At 30.1% G+C, this 27,910-nt stretch overlaps 1 protein-coding gene across 6 annotated transcripts in view; it reads right to left on the bottom strand.

The window, feature by feature from the left end:
* Positions 1 to 599: 599 nt before the first annotated feature.
* LOC103573372 (alpha-mannosidase 2) overlaps positions 600 to 27,910 on the bottom strand; it is an 88,402-nt gene continuing 61,091 nt past the window's right edge. For all 6 annotated transcript variants that reach the window (XM_053739630.1, XM_053739636.1, XM_008552437.2 and 3 more), the window contains 3 exons: positions 22,526 to 22,698; positions 20,040 to 20,173; positions 600 to 5,427 (listed from right to left, as the gene is read on the bottom strand). In XM_053739630.1, the coding sequence (XP_053595605.1) occupies positions 2,816 to 5,427; positions 20,040 to 20,173; positions 22,526 to 22,698 (2,919 nt within the window). In that variant the 3' untranslated portion in view covers positions 600 to 2,815. The remainder of the gene's footprint in view (positions 5,428 to 20,039; positions 20,174 to 22,525; positions 22,699 to 27,910) is intronic.

Raw genomic sequence — 27,910 nt, 5'->3', positions numbered from 1 at the left:
ATTTTTATACGAACCTTAGCCTGTAGCCAATCAGGTGTTCGAAAAGAGGCTTCACATAATTTTCATGTCTTTTCTATCTTAATTAAAATTTAAACCATAAAATTATTTGGAGATCTTGAGAGTCAAAGGATAGGAGTCCAGCCAGCCATTCTACTGCCAGTTGATCTTCAAGCTATGGCGGCACTATTCAAACAAGGGTGAAAGGATCACTATCATGCATAATAAAAATAAATTATTTTACTGAATATTTTATGGCCACTCATCAAAAACATGGTAAAAATTCATAATCTTAATACATGTTTCGCCATCAGTTAAAAATTTCCCCATGTTTTAATAATGAGCAAGTGAAAATGGATGAAAAAAATGATATATAAAGTCTGTATATTGTAAAATACGACTCGGTATCTTTATTTCAATAAATATGTTACATTGTAGTTACATTGTAACGTAAGGAATATTGTTTTATAATTTTAACTTATCGACTGTTTGCGATGAAAAAATCGCAGCCAGTTAGAAATATATATATATATATATTTTTATATCTATATTTATATTTATATATAATTCATTTATATATAACATTTCTTTTGACCCTCAAGTTTACATTATATATTTCTATATAATTTATAACTATTAATATATTTCTCTGATTCATTCTTTCTTTCAGACTTATTATTTACTTTTTCTTTTACTTTTTTCTCTAAAGAGCATAGAAATTTTTTTTACATTACATTATTACAAAGATTGTTCTAGATTAAAGCGTTCGCGCCAATTTTATCATTCTTTTATTTTTTTTTTTTTTAACGATAAAAAGAAAAGTTTGTCGCGGTAATAATAATAAATATAAACATGAATTGATAGTGAAGTGCGATAGAAGAGTGATGTAAATAAAATCCTGTTAATAAAGTTTGTGAAAATACATCACCAGTGATTCAAATCAATGTTCAATCCGACAGTATACACACACTATCTCTCGACTGAATAGTTGATAACTTTTTAGTTTCAGTTCATGTATTTCACGAGCTGCATTTATGATTTTTGTTTTAGATTTTTTATTATTATTTTCATGTACAATATACTCGTTTACACACCGAACGAGTGATCCAATGAATTTTTATGTCAAGAATCTATATCTTTGATAACTTTACAGCTACCGTGTTCATTGAATACATATACACATTAATATATACATATATATTTATGTATTTTCATTTTTATTGTATCCATGTTATTTATATAACAATGTCATATTTGTTTGCTCAATAATTCAGTTATACCAACTGTCAATCAATATAATTTTTCATTTGATTATCACGTCTACGATTTTATATAAAACACAAAAAAAATTTATTCAATATTTGGAAAATTGAAAAGATGAGAAATATCAATTTTTTTTTTGTTCATTAATTTTGAATTAAACCAGCTCAAATTTATGTCTAATAAATATATTACTTATGAATTAACTATTATGCCGAATATTTTCGAATGTATGTGAGGTTATGAATATATGACATCATATATAACCTCAATATTTAAATCATGAATACTTTGGCGTTATTATGATTTGTTATCGATTTTTTACGCTCAATTTATTAGACTGAGTAAATTATTTTATGTTTTGTTCGTTTTTCCTTTCAAAATTTATATTTTTATAGATTTATACACAATTACTCAGCGGCAAATTTGCGGTATTTTACAGTAGTTTGCGGTAAAAATTCGAAAATTTTGAGTAGAATATAGTAAGTTACTGCAATTTACCGCAATTCCTGGCATTATTATCGTAACACAGTGAAATACTTCACTTTACGGCGAAATACCGCAAGGTGACTGTACATTTGCAGTAAATTACCGCACTTGTACCATAAAATACCGTAGTTTACTGCAAAATATTGTAACTTACCGCAGAATATCGTAATTTGCAGTAAAATACCAAAAAAATATAAATACTAAAATATCAAAAAAAGAACGTTTTTTTTTTTGGTTTAACGATTTCATTAAATATTTATATTTATTAATTTACTTATTTATAATTATTGCTCATCTTTTCATTACAATTTCCAACTAATTCAAAATATGACTCATATATATTTATATATAAATTGCACAAAAAAAATTAATATTTTTTCCAGTCATAAAAAAATTCTTTGTCATTCAATTAGTTCTACTATTTACAATTTTTATATATAATATAGTATATGTTTATATATTTATATATTATATCCTTTTGAAAATACACTTTACAAAAGGTCCTTCTCATCCACTCAAGAATTGGAAGAACATTGTGAACGTCGTCACTATTATAAATAAATTAAACCAATTTTACAATATTACAATAATCATAATCTCATTATTATTATTAATATTATAATTATTATTATTATTATCATTATCATTACCATTATTTCCGTATGCACATGAGAGAGCGCTATTCATACGTAGATAAATAAAAAGTTAATACTCAAAAGAAATCTTAATGTAAACCATTTAGCTAAACAAATTAATAATAAATCGTAAGTCATAATTTATATGTGAGGTAAAATGGAACTTCAAAGTCATTGGAAATATTGAGATACAATAAAGTAATAAAATAATCTTATTTATAGTAAGAAATCCTCAATCTGTCATTAAAATATCAATTAAAAATTTTAATTTATCGACTAATTAATCAAATATTTATTCTATACCTCAGCAGAAAAAGCTTTCACTTGTCAATAAAATATTGTCGCCACCGCTCAATATAATTTTTTCTATAATTATTTTTTTCAAATAAATAATTATAAATAAAAAAAAAAAATTATCAATACTAACTACCTGGTCACTGTAAAAAATGTACATTGTAAGTTTCTATTTCCATCGGCATTGGATTAATACTTTTGAAGCCATCCTTCAAATACTTTTTCACAAAAGTACCCGTCAATGACATGCGCGTTATGTTAGCGCGGTTTAATTTATAAAAATTAGTTGCTGGATGAGGTTTATCACTCAGCGGACAATGTTTTAAAGTAATGTCTGCACCAACAGAACAACTGTAACCCTGTCTGTGTAACACCATCAGTGCACTGCTCACCGGAAAATGTGGGAGCTTTTGATCATGATTAGTTCTTAAATTAAGCAGGTGTAAATCACACGGTAAACTTTTACTTATTAACTGAACTTCAGACTTAATAATCACATCACTTTCAGTTTTATCAACAATAAATATATTTATAGGATAATTAAGAAAGTTACTTATATGATTCGCAAACAACGAAGGCTTTGAGTATTCGTCTTTATCACCAGTTATATCTTCAAGTAGTAACCAGTATTTCAATACCGTTTTACGGTTATCTAGCAAACCTTCCCCCATTCCCCGTGAATCATCATACAAAGTTCTGCGTTCCAGCATAACTTCAAGCCATCCTGGCTGATAACTGGCTGCACCTTGCGCGTGGTTTACTAACAAAGTCAATCTCTGAGTACTGTCTTCAATATAAGCCATTGTCGTTATCGGATAATAATTACCCTCGATTCCAATTCGTTCTATTTTGGTTCTCTTCAACATCTGATGGCCATTTACATCCGTGTAAAACTCCGGAGGATCACCATTCACCAAATCCGTCTGTATTCGCATAAACATTTCGGTTTCACGATTTTTAGGTGGAGTTTCAAAATCAACAACATTTCTGATGTGTATGGCCTCTGCCAGCGGGCCATCGTGATGAAATATTGTTATATGATGCGTCAATAATTTTCCGTACTCGACAGTTAGCCGTGAACTCAAACTACTCGATATGATGTAAATTTTTTGATGCGGCGTGTATGCTTCCAAAATATCTTTGTCAGTATCACGTAAATTTGGATCCGGCATGAATAAATATGCTCCACTGTGAAATTGAGCGGATGCATATGCTGCAAATTGTATTGTACATTGTGTTACTTTACCGGTTGATTTTTTAGTAACACGTTTTAACAAACCAGTTTGCCCGTCAATTAACAATTTCATACGATGATTTTCTAACTGTATGTCACTTGAGGGCATTGATTTTATAGGAAATATATTGTCTTTGCCGCATCTATTGCAGTAGACAGTTGACAGCGATTCAGTGGGCACTTTATCTATTGGCTCAACATGATAAGTCGCTATTGCCAGAGGTTTTAGGTCCACTACAAATAGTAAAACATATACGTCGTGGGTTATACTTGTTGCGTTCATAACCGGCGCTATCTGGTACGGAACGGGATTTTTCGACGGATCTAGTACGCGAACTTTATGAGAGTTAACTTTAATGCTGACAACTTCTTGCCGTGGCTGAGCTAACGGATTAAACAAGATGACTTTCTTTGATTCACGGCCGTTGATTATTATCGGTATCTTTTTCGGAAGTTTTTCAAAGCTATCGCGATCACTTTCTGGCAAGACGTAAATAATATTACTTTTGGATGTGGTTGCAGTCAAGGATTGTATCGCAAAACTCTGTACATTTGTCATGTCTGATATAGACTCAAATAATTTTAATGCATAGTCCTTCATAACAAATGATTTAGATGTACCGGTTATTGCGTCATGATGTTGAAATAACCCGAGATTACGTCGAGCTTTTACGAGTTTCTCAAAATATGTCTCGTATAATTTAATATCGTTGCCACTTTGTCGTGCCACATTAAGCGCGACCGTGTACAATATTTCAGCAGACCGTAAATTTGCCTCAAGTTCGCGGTCTAGGATCTTCATATAAGGTCTTGTCGTAAAGTAGCCGCTCCAGTAAGCGGGTCGACCCTCACTGAAAATGTCTGAGTAGACGAAAAAATCTCCCTTGAGTGTGGGAAATTTTTGCATCCGTTTTTCAATTTCTCTGAAATAGTCTTTCGGTGTACCGAAAATAATTTCTGCATTGTATTCATCTTTTCGGCTGTTTATGTAATCAACGAGAATTTTGTAATTGGTGTACTGCTGATCCCACTCGATAGGATGATCGTACCGGAAGTCATCTCCAAGTGGCATTAGAACGACGTTATGTGAAAACAGTGAACCAGTTCTCGAGTACTGTTCGAGCAGTAATTCAGCCATCTGCTTGACATTATTGGGGGTTATGTCAACAGCACGTACTGAGTACTCGGTATACTCACCACGGATCTTCCTAAAGTCAAAGTTCAAGCATACGTGAGGATGGGGACCACATGAGTGCTTGATGTTGTAAATATCGAAGGGCTGATTGTGAGTTAACATGTCGTAGGCTCCTATCTGATCCCAGGGTTGTAACCAGATAAAGTCACCGTACTGTTTCTTGGCAAACCACTGCTTCCACGCGTAGTGAATCCGCTGGATTATTGTACCAGATACACCCGAGGCTTTCAGTAAGTACGGCAAAGCACCGCCATGTCCAAATGGATCCACTGACCAGCCCGACTGCGGCGATACTCCGAGATTAGATTTCAACCATTGATGACCTGTAATCATAAATAACATGCTCATTAATAACTGGATTTTCCAGTAACGTTTCGTTTTAAATTATCATTCGATTACTTCATTAATTTGAAATATTGATCAAGAGAAAACTGGCCAGTAATTTGATTTAATGTTTCCTGGTCACTACTAATATAAATAATATCATATTGCATGACGTGAATAATTATTTATTGTGAAATGAAATATTAATTTGTGTGTACTGGCCAATAATTAACGAGCAGATATTTATAAAATTAATTATATCATCAATAACGAGAATATTAAATATGTTATTTGATAATAATTATTTACGTTAATTAACATTTGCTCATGTGTATTATTTGATTTTTTTTTGTCCATCGACAATGAAAATATTTTTAAAATTGAATATTTCTATTCCGGTAGATAAAATAGATAACGTGTTACTGATACTACGTAAATCTCGTCCACAAATCATTGGATCAAACATTCATCTGGCTCAAATGCTACTAACTTTAAAGTATTAAATGGTAAATTCATTTTTATTTTATTTTTTTACATAAATCAACAAAAAATATTTTACACCGGCAATTGTTCTTCCGCATTTGTATTTATATACATTGGGGATATTCATGACCGAAAATCCCATATGTGTGTCTCTGTATGGGTATGTGTATACGCACTTGTGAAATTTTTTTCACCGATCCGTTTGATACATCCGCCTGCGTCTCGGGGATTATCGAAAACGGTTTGCGCTGGCTGTCAATCGATAACCAATTATCACGGATCGAGAGACGTGTTCCATTATCCGGCGCTCAACGAACAGCCTCTACTCTGCTGAGTTTCGCTCTACTCATTCTCTCTCTCTATATGTATATATATATATATATATATATATACATATATACTTGCTATATCACTCTCTGTTTCTCATCAATGAACATCAACCCATCCGACCGTCGTGGCTTATCGGAAAAATCACAAGTTTTTTTTAGGAAATTGCCCGGAAATCATGTAGAATTAATATATTATTATTATTATTATTATTATTATTATTATTATTATTATTAATCTTTTATGGAGTTTTTAAAATTTAAAAAGATTATTTTATGAAGAAAATACTTAATATGTACGGGATGTCGAGCAATCTTGATACAAAGTTGGATAAGACACATCAGAAACCTCTTAATCCACTCGCAATACTCTACAGCTCATCAGCTTCAAAGTTTTCGCGGTTACTGGTGAGTTGTGTCTGAGACTATATATACGTAGTTTAATCCATTCTATCCTCCAGAGCCCGAGTCTCTGGCAAGCAAAGTCGACAGCATCCCGCGATCTCATAGTGGTATCGCGTGTCAGCGGGATTGCACGCGATCGTGACGAAGATTAAGCTGAATAGAAATTCCTTACAGGATTACCCGCAAAATGATATACGTATAATTCATCTTTTAAAATAATTTTGTCGTTTAATATATACTTGATTACACATCTTCATATTTAGTATCAAAATTATGTTATCTAGAGAACAGTTTGAATAATTTTGTGAATTTGTTTAGTCGATCATTTTATTATTATGATCTCTGGTTCGTAGATCGCTAACTTGTTGATGTTTGCAAGAAAAATTTAACTGCTCTGACTGGCAAGTGACGTTGACAGTTGATGTATATAAAGACAAAGTTATTAATTGACTGGAACTGACAAACTATTGATTAATTTATTTATAATCAAATTAATATTACGGGAATAATTTACAATAGGGTTCATCGTATGAAAAAATTTATGTGACATATATGTCCCATATAGCCAATTCATGGATGTATGTCACATATATATTTTCCGTAAGGGTCCTTTGTTGAGTAATTTCCGGCAGTTATGAGAAAAAAAATTAATTTAGTTCATAGATTTCGTAGGTACAAAGAGATCAGTTAATAAAATTCAAGTATACGAAATAAATTGAAGCTGAAAAATTTTCAATAGAGTATGAAATTCCAGATAAAAAAATTTTTTCAATAACAAATTACAATCTGTAATAATTAATTAATAATTACTATTTCTATTTAAAAATTTTCATTTACATTTAAAATTAAATATATAAAGTTTTTTTCTATTTATGATTACAATTTCTAATTATTAAAAATTACAATTAAAAGTCATCACAATTGTAAGTATTGCTTCAATATATATAAAGAATTTTCTATGACTGTTTTATTCAAGTGACGTACAGTGAAGTCATTATTTAATTAAAAGACCAAGTAAAAGTAATTATAAAATATATTGATGCTATAAATATGATTTATCCCTTACAGTAGGGTGACTTTTAGTTAGATATTACTTATGATATGACAATAACTTCCACTATCTTACGGGTAATTTTTTTCTTTCAAGAAAAGAAGAATCGCTAGATTTTTCCACTCTTTTCAGTTCGCTCAGCCATAAAGTTATTTTTGCAAAACTTTTTTTTACGTTTGACTCAGTGATAAATTTTCATCTCCAATATTTAAACACTTCACAGAAAAAAAGGGATTCCTTGGCGTAAAAAATTTTCACTTGCCCAAGAAAATCGTTACTTGCGCCAAGAAATTTTTTTTTCGTGAACTGTAATGCTTAAATATTTTAGTAAAAAATATAGATTTATATCCAGGTAATTTTGGTATCGGTCATTGTAGTTAAATGATGAGGAAACGTATTGATATCTCGAGCTTACTGGAATCTATATGTTTCGGTACGTGGATAGGGGTCGACAGCGCGTAATCGGTCGCTATTTATCAGTGGTACTCTCAAGGAATTCACCAAGTTAATTCAGAACTCCTGTTCACGGTATATAATGCAAGTTACAAACACTCGACTCAACTCAACTCAACTCAACTCAGCGCAGGTAGAGCTAAAGCTATTCCGAACTAGGTTTCAGGAAGATGCGGGTATGCGAGCTAGCTAATGCTGGTGGTACGGCTATTGCTATTACTAGTTTGCTTGCCAACACACTTACAAGTACACGCAGATATTCCATCGTTACTAAAACCTCTTCTTTGGAATTTCAATAGAACGCTTCTAATCTCAAATCAATCACTCAAGTGTCTACACCGATTTCTCGTTACGAAATAGTTTTACAAACCACTTGAGTTGTTATTGTTACAATATATCTAATACCGACAATATCTAAACATCTCTATCAACTAAATATCGTTTTTCATAGAGTAAGGATAAAATTTTTCTAAAAAAAAAAAAATCATGAATTTCAGGTATGAGAAAAATAAAAATTTAACTTGTGTAAAAAAAAGTAAAATAAAATGAGAATGTAGATGGGTAAAAAAGTAGGTAAACTGTGGTCTCACTATTTTTCTCCCGATGGCCAGTCCGCTGAGACAATAAATTTAAAATCGGCACGTGCTTTTTTACTTCCATTTTATTTTTTATCTAGGATTTTTTTTTTATTTTAAAATTTTTTCCAGGTCGAACATAAACTATGTGTGTTTGTTAAAATTTTATGTTACATTTACGAGTAATTTTGTCGAGTAATGCTCACGGAAAACTGATCTGCGGTCCATTGTTTGGTTAAAAAACACGAAGTTAAAACAAATAGTACAAAAGACTATCATTACAATAATTAACGGAAGAGATAAAAACTGTAATGTTATGAAAAAAAATCTTTCTTTAATATTAAAATATGTGGAAATTTATTTCAGTTCATGTTAGCCGCGACATTCACTTTTATAGTTACAGGTTTTTGTTTATAACAGAATATTTAATAAATAAAATAATAATAATAATTATTATTATTATTGTTGGTTGGTTATTAGTTTATGTTGGTTGTTGTTATATTTATATTTTTATAATAAATTATATTTTGATATGAATATAAAATTTGTTGAAATAAAGGGGCAGAGGCTATTCTACTGTAAGTGAAGTGCATCAGTGAGTGGAGGAGAGTTCTCTCGACCAAAGCAGTGAAATCTAATTAGAACGTCTCGTTGAATTACTATCGCTGGACAATGTACCGCAGTAGAATGCGAAAATGTGGAGGTCGCATTACTAAAGGAGGATAAGGATGAGCATGAAGAGGAAGAGACGGAGGGTAAAATAAATTAAAATAAAAAAATAAATTGAGGTTGAGGTGAACGTTAAATTATCGAAATATTCAAGAGCATACCACTATGATAAATTTATACCACAGTAAATATAAATGAATAATAAATGTATGAAGATATAAATCGCTAAATGTAATCTAATGGATTTAAAAAACTGGATGACCTCAAGAATTATTATTTGTTCTATAAAATGTCAGCTATGTAATCAGTACACAACCGCACTTTTTTTCATTCTCTTCAATTCATTTTATTAATTTTAATTCCACTGTGACTGACGTGACGTATACCTTTTTAAAATATGATATTGATGCTATTCATTTTCATAAATAATTCTCATTATTTAATTAAAATTGTCGGCATTAATACTACCGGATTAATTCATTTAGTAATTTGATAGGATTTTGTTAATAAGTCAATAAAAGGGCGGAGGTAAATGAAATCATATTTAAATTATTTTGAAGGATTTCTATAATTATAAGATGTCATGATTGTCGAATAATTAATAATAATAATAATAATAATAATCGTTCGATACTTGAAATATAAAAACAATTGCGGAATAAAATGGGCGAAAAATTTAAAATAAAAGTGGTGATTCTGTAATTAAATTTATTAAGTAGGAGTGTAAATTTAATCAAGTTATGAAATGTATAAAAATAAAGTAAATCCAATCAATATACCAGAGAAACATGATGTTATTACACAGCTTTGGAATAATGATAACCCGCATGGCGATGATTGGATTAATATATTAGATAATTATTTATATTGATTTAAATGCATTAAAGAGAGCAATCAATTTTGATTACTAATTTTAAATTTTTGTTGATGAAATATTTTATATTTACTTTCGTTTAGTTGGCACGTGAATGAACTTTTTTTTTACATTTATAATAAAAATTTATAATTATTTTTGAATCAGGTATAATAAATTATTGAAATTCAAATTTTTAATTTTTTTTAACCGAGCTATTTTGCCCCACATTCTTTTAGCATCTAGAAGATTATGGATGTCAAACAATTATTTGGCAATAAAATTAGAAATAAAAATAGAGGACTAAAATTATTTATTACTTTTAGGAGTCCGTTTTCCCACTACCCCCTCTCTACCTCTCTTATATAATAGAAATTCCTAATTAATTATGACTCAGCTAAACTCAAAATTTTTCTTGCAATTAATGACTTGAAATTTTTGCTAAAATAATAAATTTAATTTTTAGTAGAAATAAACTATTTAAATTTGAATTTTTTACTTTTTTTTAAGCGACCTATTTTGCCCCTCATATATTTTTTTAAACATCCAGTTGATAATGGATGTTAATTAATTATTTAGTCACAGAGAAATAAAAATAGAGGACTAAAATTAGTTATTATTTTTAGAAGCCCTTTTTTCCCCACTACCCCCTCTCCACCTTTCTTACATAATGGAAATTCCTAAATGATTATGACTCAGGTAAACTCAAAATTTTTCTTGCAATTAATGACTTGAAATTTTTGCTAAAATAATAAATTTAATTTTTAGTAGAAATCAACTATTTAAATTTGAATTTTTTACTTTTTTTTAAGCAGCCCATTTTGCCCCACATATTTTTTTTAAAGATCTAGGTGATTATGAATGTGAACTATTTGGCTACAGAAAAGTAGGAATCGAGAAATAAAATGAGTTCCTATTTTAAGGGCCCCCCCCCCACGCACACACACACTCCCTCAACCCTCACTTGTATAAAAATATATGAAAAGTATATATATGAAAAGTAAATATATACATATCGACATAGAGAATAAAATAAATGAGATAACGAGATAAAAAAAAATAAAAATATTGGGAATAGTCAAGTGAGGAGAGAACAAATCACTTTGTCGTAGTTCTGTACCTCTGTTCAATACAGCACTTGAATCGTCAATCAATAATCGTCGAGTTTCCGCAGTGACTAGAGTATTAGTTTTTTTATTTTTATTTCCTGTCCTTTTTATTTTTGTAGATTCTGGCTCTTGGTTTACTCTGTTTTCCCTTACCCCACACACAAACACACAAACACACACACACACACACATACCCACAGATTGCCGTCAATAAATTATTAACCAAACGACTTGCTGGCTTTCAGTTTAGTTTGAACTGTGTATGGTCGATAGTCAACAGAATGTAGTTATTTATTAAGCAACAGAGGTCTCATGATAAATTTTTGTACCGTATTATTGTACTGCATTAATTAATAAATATACTTTATAAAAGTCTATTTAAAATTATCTATGTGGACTTTTGTTATCGTGAATTCCATATAAGGACATAAATATTAATTTATACAAATGTAATAGGTAGCAGATAGTGATAATGAGTAATGAGAATGGGAAAATGATTATTTAGGATAGGGCTAGTTAAACAGTCTAATGCTTTGGAAACTCTGTAGTAATGCGTCTGTACAAACCATTAAAATACATTTAGTGGTACATGTGGTTAATTATATCTCATTACATTTGACATATGAGCACTAACATAATTATTACTGGCTCGGATATTAAAGCGAGAGATGAGTTGAAAGCTCAATAACGTCAAATTGTTCAAGCATTTGAGGTTCGAGGTATTATTAAGTTATTTGTATGCATCTCAATCGTAATCATTTCATAATAATAATTATAATAATTTCCTACTGAATATTGCAGCAAGTTATTATATAAATTCGCTTGGCATGAGAGTCCTTCAAAAATTCTAATTATCTACTTGCTTTTACTTACCCTAAGTGGAAAAAAAATTATAAATTACAATCATTTTTTAAATTTTTTTATCGTGAAGAAAAGTTTGAGTTTGAAAGCTACACAAAAATTATTGTGAATAATTTATTATATATATATATATATATATATATATTTATATAGAGTAGACCGAGGCATGACCCCCCTCCTCTTTCCAAAAATTAACAGAAAAAAAAGTAATAATTTTTTTTTTTTTAACTGCGTGGACTTTCTCTAGAATATCATTTATTAACAATCTGTTAAATTAATTTTTTACTTTTGAAAGTTAAATTTCTCAAATTATAATATTTTCTATAAGTTAAGTTTGTTGAACAATAATTGATGAGTCATGTCTCAAAAATATAACGAAATCGGATCCGTGGGATTTACGTGATGGCAAAGATGCTGCATTATCAATTGCAAAATAATTTTTCTTTTATCAAATTTTTTGAGAGGTTCCATGGTGCCCCGGGATGAAAAAAAAATTTTTTGGCAAATTTTTACAGGGATCCGTTCTGACCTGGTCTCCTCTAGCTTTTCATATTTATATATGTATTTATTGAAATAAAAAATTTGAAATGTTTGAATAGATGATAGGTAATTGAATGACGTTTGACATTATCAAAGTTGTTATCGATATTTCTCGAACCCGAGTATTTACGTATGTAAAAGTAAGCAAAAGTTGTTGATTTGTGGCTCGATACGATCTATTATCTCGTGTATATCTCCCGTTATCGAGTGCTCTTGTCTCGAGCACGGCATTCCTTTATTACTGAATCTTGAGTTTCTATTTCGCGGTCTGCTGCACGAAACCTATTCTTGATCGATAGTTTCGTCTAAGGCACTTTATTCTAAGCGTTTTCGATCCTTGGCTTTCACTGATACACGTACATATTCCTGTATACAACAACTATTATGGGTGAACTTGCGAACTCTGGCTATCGATGCCGACGTGCGCACAAAATTACCCGGAACAAATGATCACTATCGATTCAACGGAAACGATTCATCCGTATGCGTTTTATCCGTAAGCAGTAAACTTGCTCAAAATCCTGTATAATCAATAGATTTAACTATTTACCGTACATGGAATATTTGATTTAGATCGTTTAATTTGATATTATTTGGGAAGGTTAATTTAGTTAATGTTGCTTGTCATACTTTATGGTGGCTATTAGCTAAAGGTTTGCATTGGTAATTAAATTCTTGCTGCAGGACGTAATACTGATTTGAAAATCTTGCAAAAAAATTTTTAATTACTTCAAAAATAACCAGGGCATAATTTAGATACAAAAAATTCTGGCAATTATATTTTCAATAAAGTTATCAGTTGAAATTTTAAATTAATCAGTTATTACAAAAAAAACCATTTTTGTAAAATAAAAAATAATAATTCCGTAAAATAATGTCGGAAATAATATTTTTGATCAAATTATTAGCAGAAATTTCAAGATTACTAATTAATTTATTACTAAATCGCGCATGAAAGTATTTATATTTATGATACAGTTCTCATAAAGTATTTAAAAAGTAATAAAAATTCATTAAAGTGATACCGAGTATATTTCATACAGTAGTTACTTATTCAAATTTTTGATTATTAATTTATAGCAACAAGATATAATGCATACTGGGATTAATTAATAATAAAGCACTTAACTAGTAGCCAAAAAGAAGGTAATAGATCTAGTAGAATAATGCGAGTGTTTAAATTTAATGCTCATCATAAATTCAAATTTAGAATTAGTAATTTAATAATGTTGCTTCCGTTTAAATATTGATTAATAAAATTTCATCTATAATTATTCATACTGATGATTAATGCAATATTAATTATATTACTATGTATAAGTATAGCAATTTAATGAAATTAATTAAATAGATGGGATAAATTAATTTGGGGTAACCAGCAGATTTGTTAATAGAGGGAGTGTAATCAACGTATATAGACTATGGAGTATAGTAGGCAATGTCAGAATGCCGTACATTACATTCCATAGTTACGCAGCTGGCTAAATTATGCTAATCCTAGTACAAGTCCAAGCTCTACTGGTGAATACCGTGGTCACAACCAAGGGTGTTTCAGCCTAATAGCACTGCCTACTGCGGTTATTCCAAGTCTATACTACTATATTACAGTACTCTATTGTCATTCCATTGTCCAAGACATCTATTATTAGATAACGGATTTATATTTTCAATCAAAAGTTCATTATTCTGTACTATGTTTATTTTAATTTTAAAATATTAAAACAGTTATCATGAATTTTTATAAGAATAAATTGAAAAATATATAATGACAAGGTAGAGTTAAATTGATCTTAATCTTGACAAAGTTCAAATTAATAAAATAAAAAGTATGATATTTTTAAATAACATTGAAGGATAAAATGATAAATCTGGGATTTAATATTCAAACTTTTTTATAAATTTTATCTTTAGCATCTCTATTCGCTGTTCGCTCATCTCGTTCTTTTCACTTTTTAAAGAGTTATAATTTATTCATAGAAAACTATAAAGCAAAAGCATATTAATTTGACAAGTTCTTTCTAAATTTTTAAACACCTTTTTTTTTTGTTTTCTAAAATTTTTAATATTTATTTAATAGATGAAAACAACTTTTAATCCATTTATTTAATGAGAAAATGTTTTAAAGAAATAAAATAAAGTTTGAATTTAAAATTGATTAAATACACATTCGAAATCTCGAAAAAAACTTTAAGTATTTTTATTTTAGCTTTTTTATGTCTTCAGGGTATGTAAGTACTCTAGAGAGTAACATAACACATTTCCACTAGGTCAGTTGAGAAACTACAATCTCCAATACTCTAAATGTTATTTACTTTTTTCCATGGTTTTTTTATTTTTGTTTTTAAACCGCTCGTTTAACTTTTTTACTTTTATTGATAAAAGTACTAATACTATTTTTTTTTGCATGTTTTTTTACCGTAAAAATATTTACAAACACACCTAAAAAAATGTCTATACATACAAACATAACGAAAACTTGATTAAGTATATTTATGACCTCTTCTGATAGCAAGTCTCGAAATTAGTACTCTGAGCTCTAGTACACGACGGAAATCCAATTAGTTTAAAATCTGGCCTTAGATCTTATGAAATATTCAAAAGTTAATATAGAGTAGAGAAAAAAAATCATCTCTAGCTCAAAAAATGAATTATATTACAAAAAAAGTTGGAAAATCTAAAAGTGCACAACTCTGTCATTCAAAAAGCGGCCAATAGATGGCGCTCACGTATACAAGAAAGTATTAAAAAAAATGGCGGCTAAATTTTTTCACGAATTTCCAGTTTTAAGTTTTGATTTATAAATTATAATTAAAGTAAAAAAATTTGAATAGTGATTTTCAAAAGTGTCCTTCTGTTTGAGAGTTCAAGTCTAGTAAAAAATAAAATAGATCAATCTGTTGTGCTTTTTTTGAGTTTTGTGTTTACCAACATCCGTAGATACTGACTCACATCATAGGTATTATGAACATTTTTTTTCAATCATTACTTTTAAAAAAAGCGACTTGAAATTGTGTTGAGTTTATTTATGAATTATTTTTCAAATGGTACGAAATTCGCTCTAGTTGAGAATATTTGAATAAGTGAAAGCATGGTTTTTATGTGAGTGAATCAACTGGGACCGAGTAAGCGTTAGCAGAATACATCTCATTGCTTCGCAATAAAGCTATGCAAAAAAAATCTTAATAATTTATTTATTGTAAAATAAAATAAATTGGACGTACATGGGACAGTTTATTATTTTCTTTAATTATTTCTTTTATATAAAATTAATTAAAAGTTAAAAATATAAAAAAATAAATAGCAGTAGATTCAGTAGTGATAAATTTTATCGTCAGACAAGCGAGCCGAACGTAATGACACTCGCTTGTGCTTTGTCGTTGGGATTTATATTTCATTTTTTTTTATTTTTTTGAAAACAAGACAGGGAAGTAAAGAAAGAAATAAAATAGGATGAAAAAAAAATAAAAATAGAGAAGGCGAGAAAGAATGTTCTCGGAAGACAAATGAAAAATGTACTTGTACTTAATTAACTTGGCTCTGGGTAAGGAAGAATTGGAAAAAGCTTTTTATTTCATCCCTTATATTTTATATATTTTTTTTTTATTTCTCGACTTACTTACGGATAATTAATCGTGTTTAATTTGTCCAAAGAACATGAGAATTAATAATTGTGTTTAATTTGTCGAAAGTACGTGGAAAATAAACTAATGCGAGTGTTCAGCTGAATATATAAGTTTAATGTGATTTTAAAAAAGGTGCGAGCCACTTTTTTATTTTTTTAATTAGTAAATTATTTTCATTTCTCGGTGGTCGTAAAAGAAAACTCAACTTTTGAATTCAAAATTATATTAAATTTTAATTCTTACTTAAAAAAAGTAGTTAATTAAATCCCGAGAGAATTTTAATAATTAAATAATACTTTCATTCATTCTTTCGCTATTTTTTTTTTATTAGTTTATTTATCTTCCTTTTATTTTGCTAATCTTATTTAGCCTCTTTTTACTTTATCTTTAATGTTCCCAAGAGAGCGGAAAAAATTTTTGTGTAAGCTAAAAGCTTTCTCCCACTACAATTGCTTGAAAATTGTCTATTTAAAAATGCATATTATTATCCTTTTCTTCTTTGAGTACACAAGAAGCAAAAAAAAAATTACTACTCAAGTTTAAATAAAATTTTGAATTTTAAAGTCGGCCGTAAAGTACGAGTGCCATGGAGGAAAATTTTTAGCATTAAAATATTCAACATATTTAATATATTTCCAGATCTCAATGTAAATCAGGAAAAATATTTTCAATAAAAATTGGGATTTCCTTCAAGCTCAAAAAAAATCGTTTTATTTTTATACTAAATTTTATAATTACCGGGGAAGAATTTAAAAAAAATAACTCAATATTTTTTAGAAATGAGCGAAATCTGAGTAAATTTTCGGGTGTTTTTTATGGACATTAAAAAGGTCGAAAGGTATTAGAAGATTGTGAATCTTTGAAACTTCGGTTTATATTGTAATCTGGTATCAACATCGCATCTGGCGGATGTATTATTGGTACTTGAAAACTAGATTAAACATTTACGAGTTAACTTTAATATTATAATTTGTCGGTAATACTGAAGATAGAATTTTCTATATTAATACTTGTAAGCTACTTATTATTTTTATTGTAAGTACTTAAAGATATTGTTCATAGTTAGGTGTTATTTAAATCCCGTAAACATTTTAAAAGTGAATACGAAGCAGGCGACTGTTTATTTACTCCATATCCGGAGTGTTTTTTTAAGCTTCGGAATTTTGAGTGACGGAGTTAATTCAAATTAAAATGAAATCCATAATTCAAATTTACCCCCGATTTTTTTCCGTGCACTGTCAAATTTTTGGTGTGAATTGAGTTATTATTATTATCAATGTTGATTAGTTTAAAATTAAAATTAAATATCCATGTGTAGTAATCGTGAGTTTTCAATAAATAACTCATACATTTACACCACTGGTAGTGTAATCGTTCTAATTTACACGGATGAAAATTAATCACCGGCAGTGTTGATAATCTGAGTACTAAATCATTTATAGCACACCGTGGACTCAAAATTTTTTTCAGCCCAGATAAAGAATTAAGTAAAAAAAAAATTTTCAGTGAAACCGCTGGTGAGCTGATGCCTATTTCGATATTCCAGTCGAGTATTAGTAATACGTTTAAATTTCCATGTAAATGTAGCCAGTTTTTTTTTTTTTTTACTTATTTTCTTTCTTCCCTCATTTTGAAAACGAAGACACATGTAATGATGATATATTATATGTAAAATCCATCAGACAGTAGGTATTATACGTGACGTGTGTTTGACTTTATAAAATAGGCTGAGGAAATTCACAGAAATACTATACATGGATAATGTAGATCCATTCCAATGCAAATGAGGTGAATGGGTGACGTGAGGTACAACGAAAGCACACACCGCGTATGAGGGAGAATTGGATGAGAGTGTCTGGGGTCTTGGATTCACTACCATTAGTCTTGAATTGCATTCGATATGAGTAGAGTCTCTGAAGGGTCTGGATATATTTTGTCATTTAGACAGAATTTCTTCTTCTACCTCTGCCTCTACCTCTATCTCCACGTCTACTTCTATCTTTTCCTCTTCCTTTAAAACTTATTTTTTTATTCTATGAATATGTCTTATTTACTCTTTTACGTCATTCGTTTTTTTCTTCTCCATTTTATTTGCTTTCTCCTTTTTTCCGTCTTCGCCTTTCGTCTCTAGCTCTTCCTCTACCTCAAGCTCTATCACCATCTCCTCAATTTTATTTTACTTTATTTTTACGTTGCCACATTTTATTTGAATCTCTGGCCCGCAATATCCACCCTCGTGAGTATTCAGGCTTCTCATTTAATCCGTTCAAAATTCTAGATTAAATTTGATGAGAAAATCTCGACATGAGATGGAAGATTATCTCAATCTTATTACAGCTCGCGTTCAATGTTTTAAATTTTTTCAGGCAAAAAAAGAAAATAAAATACCGGTGAGATAAATATATTCTTGTGTGAAAACACGAAAAAGTGCTGGAGCACAAAAAGGTACCAGGTGGAGCGTGTCTAGCTCATTGGGCGGCTGGCGAACGCAAATAGCGCAACGAGAATTGCCATCACCGTCCATGGACCAGGCAACAGAATAATCCAAAGTCTGGTTGATTACATTATAATTGCAGATGTATGCGAAACCCAGACGATACGGACGTTATATAAGCCTGCTGGGTTGTTTTCTCACCCTCCGGGCCACGTTTTCTCTGGTTTGATTTGAGCTACTATGCCTACTAACAAATTCTATAGAATATTGATAATGCACCAGCGGGACGCGCAATATTGCCGCCTCGGATGAGCCTTCAAATTAATCAACTTTGTTACACTAGTATCGATCCATTATTCTTTTTTTCAAGGCTTAATTTTATTCAATAAACCCAAGTTACTAATGAACCAATCGCTCTTTTATTTTTTTTCCCTCAATTAAATTTTATTCAAAATTATACAGTCAAACTGATAAATCCGCTGGGAAATAATTCGAAAAAAAATTTTATTTGTTATAAAGTATGAATAGTAATCAAAATATTATTGACTCCATTGAAAAGATCAATAGACCGAATCAATAGAACTGCAGTGCTCATTCAACCTCGATTTATCTTTATAGAGAACACAATAAAAAATGTATTCGTATCTTTCGTCGACTCACTGGAAAATAAGGTTTATTTTTAGTGATAGAAACCCACAGTGATAAAATACATATGACATGGGTCTTCCAAGTTATACTACTCGTTTACCTATTATTCTTCTTTTTTTTATTTTTCTCCATGTTACATTTTCTCGTTTTGGTATATTTTTTCTCCAACTTTTATTTCTCTTCTTTGCCTTTAGTTTCCTTTTGTAGCTTACGCTTATCCACTGACAAGTGACAGGGTAAACACCGTTCGATCATCCCGGCGTTTTGTACCCTCAGAAATTTTCCGCGATGCCAAAAGCGATCAATTCTCCCTATGGGCTTGTCAATACTAGTAGACTGTTGTATAGAAAACTCTTGTGAACAAAAATAATAAAAAAAAAAATAAAACGAAATAGAGAAAGAAAAAAGTTTTAGCATCGAGTTGTTACTCTTTTCTTGCACTCCATCATATTTTTAGCTGACAATCAATTCGCGTATAGTGATACATGTGTTGCGCGTTATATTTATAGCCCGGTCATGTTCATCGGGCTCTTAAATCACAGATTGATGGGGGCGGTCGGTTATTTTTATTTTATTGTTACCTTCTATAAGCTGGTCGAGCATCGCGTAGATATGGGACGTGGCCTCATCCGTCATCACCCAGCCTCCGGTGGTCATTTCGAGGCGACCCTCCTTCACGAGACGTTTTACCACCGCTTTTTTAGTCGGATGAGCACTGAAATAACATAAAAACACTAAGCTTAAACATTTATCGATAAAATTTAACAGTAATGTCGGGTGAAAGGTGAAAATTAATGTCAATATTTATTTTTTTACGGCTTACTGACTATAAAACTCAAGACCTACTAGATTGTAAGCTATTATTGCTGATGAATCTTTAAATTATTTTTTATAGCTCGTAATATTTTTAATAAACTTAGACCTTAATGTCATTTAATCAACTCAATAAAATATTTAAAAGTAATTTAATTGAAGAAAGAAATTTTTTTTATAAAAAATAATTTCTATCGGAAATTGCTTTATTATAAATTTAATTAATGCTATTGAGGTTTAATTGAAATCAGTTAGTTGCCCGTATTTGTAAATAATAATAATAATAATAATAATATTAATTAAAAAAAAAAGAAAAGTTTATTAACTAAAACAAGCTGATAATTTAATTAGCATTGCTTCAATTGACGTAATTACATGAAAGTAAATACAACAAAAGAGTGAAGAAAAAAAATAATTTTCTATCTTTAATCTTTGCTAAATTACAAAAGATTTCAAAGGGTCAAAGAGATTTTTTGCTTGAGTTATTTTGTATTTTACTTGATCTTATTTTTATAACAAAAGATGAGAAAAAGTAAGCAGAAAATAAAAAAATTTGTATTTACAGCCGACAGAAGTCATTTTTACTTTTTCACTCTTTTGTTCTCACTTATTGGCAATGAGACCGAAACAATTCATTGAAAATTGTCTTTGATATTTTTCAAGTGGATATCGTATTATAGTAGTATGATTGTAAGATAACAATAATAACAATAATATTGACGTGCCAATAGTCGTAAAAAAATTTCGACAGATCATACATCTTTGTTCCGTACTCTATAATACTGAAAAATATTTTATAGTTATCAATACTCTCACAAAGCTTGCCAGTATCTTGACTCATATTTCACGCTTCAAACTCTTTTAATAGTTCATTTCACGACAATCCCTATTACGATACGTCTATCGTTACGTTCTGAACTGCAATTTTACCAACGGATAAGACGCTTAGCTGCTTTATGAAGCCACCAAGACTACAGGGATGTAACTAAACGATAAACTCAACTTAACCGTGAAATGTTAAGCCTTTATCTTTTTTATTTTGTCAACTAAAGATCCGTTTTCGTAAATAAAAAAAAAAAAACAAGTTTTCGCTTCATCACTTCTTTTATTAAATTTTTTTTTGTATTGTCTGCATTGAAAGTAATATACAAGTTTTACTGTCTGTTTAGTGAGTCAAAACAAAGCAATTTCAGACCAGTGTGATTTAGCGTTTTGTTCTTGACAACTAAAATAGGATATTGTCTACCGAGGGTGAAAAGTAGGACATTGGTTCACGTATGTACTTAATTACTGACCCGAATCGTAAACAAAAGTGGCAAGCACGCGAATTTAGTCATCTTATCAGTCTTTTGGCATGCATACTATTTTTTATTAGATTTCTAACGGAATATTTTAATTTTTGCCTTTATTTGAGGTTACAATGAGACATGTACCTAAAGACCGGCAGGTTTTTCGCGGTAATGAAAAAATTTATGTAATTTGACTGCTCAAAGTTGACTGAGGAGTAAATCGGAAGTGGCTGAAATTTTCGGCTGACATACTAGCACCTGTACGAAACATTTTAGAAATCTAGATCCAGTAGATTTTTACTTTTCATTTTTGTTCTGCGAAAAACGTTCCGATCTTCAGATGCATCAATAAGACATCTGCATCTTTATTTTATTTTCTGTCCCATCAGAGAAACTGTTTCTTCTCTCGAAACAGGCAGAAATCCGAATTTTCCGCGCAGGTTTGGTGAAAAATTAGTTTCTGACTTTATTTCACTTCTGTCAGTATTTCATTTCATATTTGCAAACCTCTCAATAATCACATGTCATTCTAATTAACCAAGTTGACACTCGAATTAGTACACACGCCATTGGTTTTAAATTGTCTCATTTTGAGTGGCTCCAATTAAAATAATTTTAAATTCTACTGACAGAATTATAAATGGCCAATTATTATTTTTAATAGAGCAGTGATGAATGAGCTATTTTAAATTCAAAATTATTCTATTTACCATCAAAGTTTAATTTTAAATCTGCAGAAATACCTTTTGACATTTAAATTATGTTTTAAATCTTCAAATGTACCATCAGCAATTAAAACTTTATTTCAAATTCAAATTATTTTAGCTGTGAATCAAAAGAGCTGATTTACTACTTGGTTATTAAAAGTTTTATAATTATTGATAAGTAGTTTTGAATAAATATTTCAAGTTATACAACAACGATACTTAATATATTATTCATAAAATATAAAATATCATTTTTACCTTTCCCACCATAATGATAAAAACGAAACTTCACTCCAGATAAATGTCATGTTGGGCCACTGCTGCAATTTCGTAACCATGTTATTGAGAATACCACGTGTTGAGCTGTGAAAATATTGTTCAAAAGTTTTGAGCCACCCGGGATCAGTGTGGCTGTGTGGCATCAGTATCACCTGGAACAAAGTAATAATAATAATAATAATAATAGTAGTAATAACAATAATTATAAATTGTAAACTAATACGTATAAATATGAAGCGAGAATTTGTCGTTTATTAGTCGAGAGCTCCGGTTGTTTGTTACTAGAAATAAGAGGAGCATGAGTACAGGGAAGAAGGATAAAGGGCACAAGTGTGACCGGATATTCTTGGCTCATTTGCAGGTGTAAACAAAACCCTAGAAACTAAACGCCTTTGTGAGCCGAAAGGAGTAATGGGGATAGAGCCCAGTTAATTACTATTATAGACTTAAAACCTTGGGTATCCTCTAATAAGCTAGAATAGAGTGAACAAACTGAGTCAGCCGGAACAAAGTGAACAAAGTTGCTGGTACATTAACAAGATGAACAGACTTATGTCTACCAAGGACGCGCTTATTGGTATGCATAAGCTGACATTTAAACATGTCGCTGTCAGTGTCATGTCTCTGCACTCACGCCCTCGGTCTCTGGACCCTTCTAATGTATTTAAATTATTTTTTTTTCTTCACCAACACCTTCTAGTCCTTGACGAGACCTGCAGGACATAAGTTTTGTTATTCAGATGCCGAGTTTCTGGTTATAGTAATAGAATCCACGTTGTTCTATAAACTGCACCAGCAGATGGAGAACTCTCGTTTAGAGGGACGACTTTAGCTCGTTACTTGGCTAACTAAACTTGAATTAAGGTCATTAAGGTCACTGGTAATGTTTCAGTGGTAAACTTGATAGTTTGGGCTAATATATATATCGACGAACGTGAGGCTAAATGGCTCCTCGGGAAATAATATTTATAATTTAATTTTATTTGATAAAATGTTATTGAGGAAAAGGCTTTTCGCAATGTTTGCTTCGTTAATGATATGCTTGAGCATTTGAATGAATCTTTTGGTATATAAAGCGTTTATGTTTGAGATTATTGAGCAGCTCTACCGAGTAGAAACGAGAACGAGGCAAGGATTCTAACCCTCTTCATTCGTTTTCATCGTGTTCACGTCGACCGTATATATCTGCATTTTCAAGCCAAACGACACCGACGTGGAATTGTTTGCTAGAAATGAGCTTACCATCGCGCACCCTTCCTCTATACACATACATTTGTGTTTGTTTCAAAATTCGCGGTACTTTTACGTTCATACGTGAGTATGAGAGCGAGAAAATTTCTCAATCTCTTTCATCTCTCTGTCTGTACATTTTATTTCTCAATACATTATTCAGTGTATTGTATACATATATATATATATATTATATGAGTTTATTTATCGGTTGGAAAAATACTTAAAGACGAAATGGAAAAATTTATCACTTTTATTTATACATTTTTTTAATGAGAACTTCTGCAACATTCTTTGAAGCTTTGTCTTTTTATTTATTTGCGTTGTTATCGTTGGTATTTATTATTTATTATATATTTGTGGATGGAAAGAGAAGCATCAATATAATAATCCATCGAGAAACTTTTCTTATCAATGTATATACGCAAGTTTGTTTCATAATAAATATATAGCTCAAGTCGATCTCATTAAAGTCATTACGCTAGAATTGAGATGAGTTCTATGTTGATTAAAGGAACGCGAGTGATGCTAGAATAACTCTTGAAATTAACTGTGAGTACTTTATATTAAATAACGTCCGTGAATGTTTCTAGATAAATTATTTATTCATGATTTGTATTTATATAAATTTGTTTTCATTTTATTGTAATATTATTTTGTGATAATTTTTTAAATTTCGTTTTGAATAATTCTACTGTTTTTACGCGTCTCATTATGGTAAAATAATAAAATTATGTAGAGGTTTTAGAATGTCAATTAAATGTGAGGGATGAGTTTGTAAATTTGTTTAGATTTTTTAAACCTGCATTGTAATTTTAAAAGCATGATTAAGTTCTGGTGATTGGATATTAAACGATGGTACTTTTAACGGGATAAAATAAGATTTCTGGTTGTTTTCAGACCAAGACAAGATTCTTGTTGAGGTTCTACAAATAGAGTCGGTGAGAGCCGATCGATCTCTCAAGAATAAGGCAAACCTCGGCGTTCTGGCGCCACCAACGACTTAGACTAGTAGACAGGATCAGACAGCGATGAGAGAAGAAAATTACACAAGAAAAATTTCATCTCATTTCGTATACTTTTTTAAAATCCTCATTATCTACCATACTTTTTTTTTATTTACTTACAGTACTTTGCATAATTTCATAAGCAGTTAAGTAAATAAAGTTTTTAAGTATAATTAAAATTTTATTATTTTTACTTATCAACAAAAAAAATATTGTCAATATGCGTTTGCTAATTTCTTTACTTTACTTTATTTTATAAACGAATGTCAAAGAAATTTTTTTTATAATTTATAATTTAATATGGAAGACTGGGTAAAATGGGACACAAAAATTTTGCTGAATTTTTTTCCGTAACGTCACCATTTTACCCACCCCCACCTCTCTCGTCTACATAAAATGGTTATGTTTGGAGAAAAAAAAATTAAAAACAAACTTCCAAAGCCCTTTGATAAAATATCATTGCCATAAAATGAAATTTAAATAAATTTCAAAGACCTCAAGGATTTTATAGATTTTTCATTTCTATTAGTCGTAAAGTAATCCTTGACATACTTTGACATTTTTAGTACACTGAGGTCCATTTGAGAGTTAAATTTTAAACGCCCAACTAAACATGAAAAAATATTGAGCTCGCAATTTATCATCCATTTATTAAAATTCCCATTTTTTTTTTTGCATCGTAATTTTATTTTTCATAATAATCTTTTAAAATAAATAAGAAAATGACTTTTTTTTAGAGTAAAAAATACAAAAAAAGTAATAAATTATTTTCTATAATTTTTCGATGTAAATGATCGAATTTTATTAATTTATTTCGACATTTACTGTTAGGAAACTCGATTATAAAGCGAGCTTACTGTCTACACTCTCATTTTCTCTTAACTTTTTATCATAGTGCGACGCGGTCCCTGGCACATAAATACGCTACTATTTCTGCAATCTTTTCTTAACAAGATGAAACTACCGCAGTTTTTTACACCAGCATATATCCGCCTTGGAAATAAAATATACATTATTATTATAAAAAAATGTTCCTTTCTTTTCCACAAGCTTTTAAAAGAATTCTCTCACAGCAATACGAACAAAAACTTTTTAGTAGACTATAATGAGGCGAAATATTCAAACGACAATAGGTGAAAATATAAAACTTTAAATTGTTTATTTATATTATAATAATAAATATTATAATTTTTGACATAAATTAAAATTTCATTTTTAAATTAATTATCAACGAGTAATTTACCATTGAATGAGCACACATAAAGAGAAATATGCTTCAATGATCACCGTCATATTCAAAGGGAACCGTGATGCGTAATGAACGTTTCCAATCCAAGTTTTCAAAGCCACGATACAAATAGCAGTAACAAAACTTAAACAATTTATTCATCGATATAAATTAGATTTTTTTTTTTAATTCATGTCCCCTAAAAAAATTTTTTTTCGTGATACAAAGTAATCAATGTATACTAATTTATATGTTTGCATAAATAAACGTGCAAATAAATTGAAAATCAAACGAATTTGTCGCTTAACAAACAGCCAATATTTATTTTCAGTAAGTACACTTTACGAGGGGCTTTACTACTTTTTTTCCATTTTTTTCAAGTTACATAAAGTATGTAAGCACGTGCAATTAGTATAATTGAGGCGTGTAAATCGATTTATGCGAAGCACGAGTCTTTGTGGTCCGACTAGTAAGGCTGCTACTACTGCAGTGGCATAAAGAATGAGAATTTACTATTACATATGTACTTCTATATATTATATTATATTATATAACATATATAGATATGTATAGATATGCATGTGTGGAGAGAATACAGGTGATGGTAACGACAGACGACATACTCTACACGAATCGCTCTAAATTCGCGATCGCGAACTCAATTGTCATTCCGTGTTTTGGACCAGCGTAACGCCCACTATTGTATTTCCACGACAATGCCATGATGAGCGACCATTCTCTAGTCTGGAATTCACTATCTCATCAATAATTTCAGGAACGTTCTCAATGCTTCAATATTGATCAAAGATATATATTAAATTAAATAATAAATAAAAGTCATTTGATTGTGATTTTAGTTTTTATTTTTTATTTTAATAGCGAAAGTAAATAAATTTTTCACCATACCTGCGCCGAAAGTTTACATTCCGGCCCTTCTTAGAAGGAAGAAAGTTCTTCTTTCCGTTTGTGAGAAAAAAATGATTAAAATTAGCGCATGTGCCATTTTTCCCACAAACAGGGACAAAAATTTAAACCTTCAGGTACAGGTTTGGTGAAGAGTTGTATGCGACCATGTCCTACTTTCCTCCCTTGGTGTGTAATAAACTATTATTCGTTAAATAAAAAAAAAATATATATATATATATATATATTTCTGATAGATCATTATGTTTGAGAAAAAAAGGTTTAACAAGGACTTTTTTTTAAATAAAAAAGTTTGCAACAGAAAAGAGGTTGAAGTATAAAGATTTACTATTAATATTTAAAGCAAGGAGTGAATGATTGCGGAATAAAAAGAAAATCTAAAGATCTGGCTCATCCGGTTGGAATCAAGAGACGGGAACAAAGATTAGATAAGCTCATGAGCTCTTTCGAAAGCTTATCTGTACAACAGGAGGCGAGGGAGTTTTCTTGTCTCTTGGGAGAGGAGAAAAAAATATTAGAGTAGGACAAACGGAAAATAAAAATAATAGAGGAAACAAATCCGAGCATCAAGCAAACGGTGAAACAAGACTCTCAGGGTCTTCGACATTACATACGAGGACTTTTGAATATGACTACTACAACATCAACAACAACAACGTCGTCTACTACTACGAATGCTAATACTCCTTGTATCCTCAAGAGTCATGAATATTTTTCGGACGTTGATAAATATCTGACAGATCAGCGAATCATCTGACGCATCGCGCTAAGAGACTCGAGATGGTCTTTTATAGTTTTAGCTTTTATATCCTTTACTTAATCTATTTTTATCGGAATTAGCAGTTCGAGCTGCAGTTAAACTTTTAACGACGACATTGTTCCGATAAAATAAATTACTCTTATTAAATTTATATTTTACTTTTCTTTAGTGCTGCGTTGAAACTTTTATTAAATTGCTCTAGATAAAATTTATTT

This window comes from Microplitis demolitor, chromosome 1 (assembly GCF_026212275.2).
Source record: "Microplitis demolitor isolate Queensland-Clemson2020A chromosome 1, iyMicDemo2.1a, whole genome shotgun sequence".
In the NCBI taxonomy this organism is placed as follows: domain Eukaryota; kingdom Metazoa; phylum Arthropoda; class Insecta; order Hymenoptera; family Braconidae; genus Microplitis; species Microplitis demolitor.
Note: the sequence above shows the minus strand (reverse complement) of the source record. Positions and strands in the feature narration are given on the sequence as shown.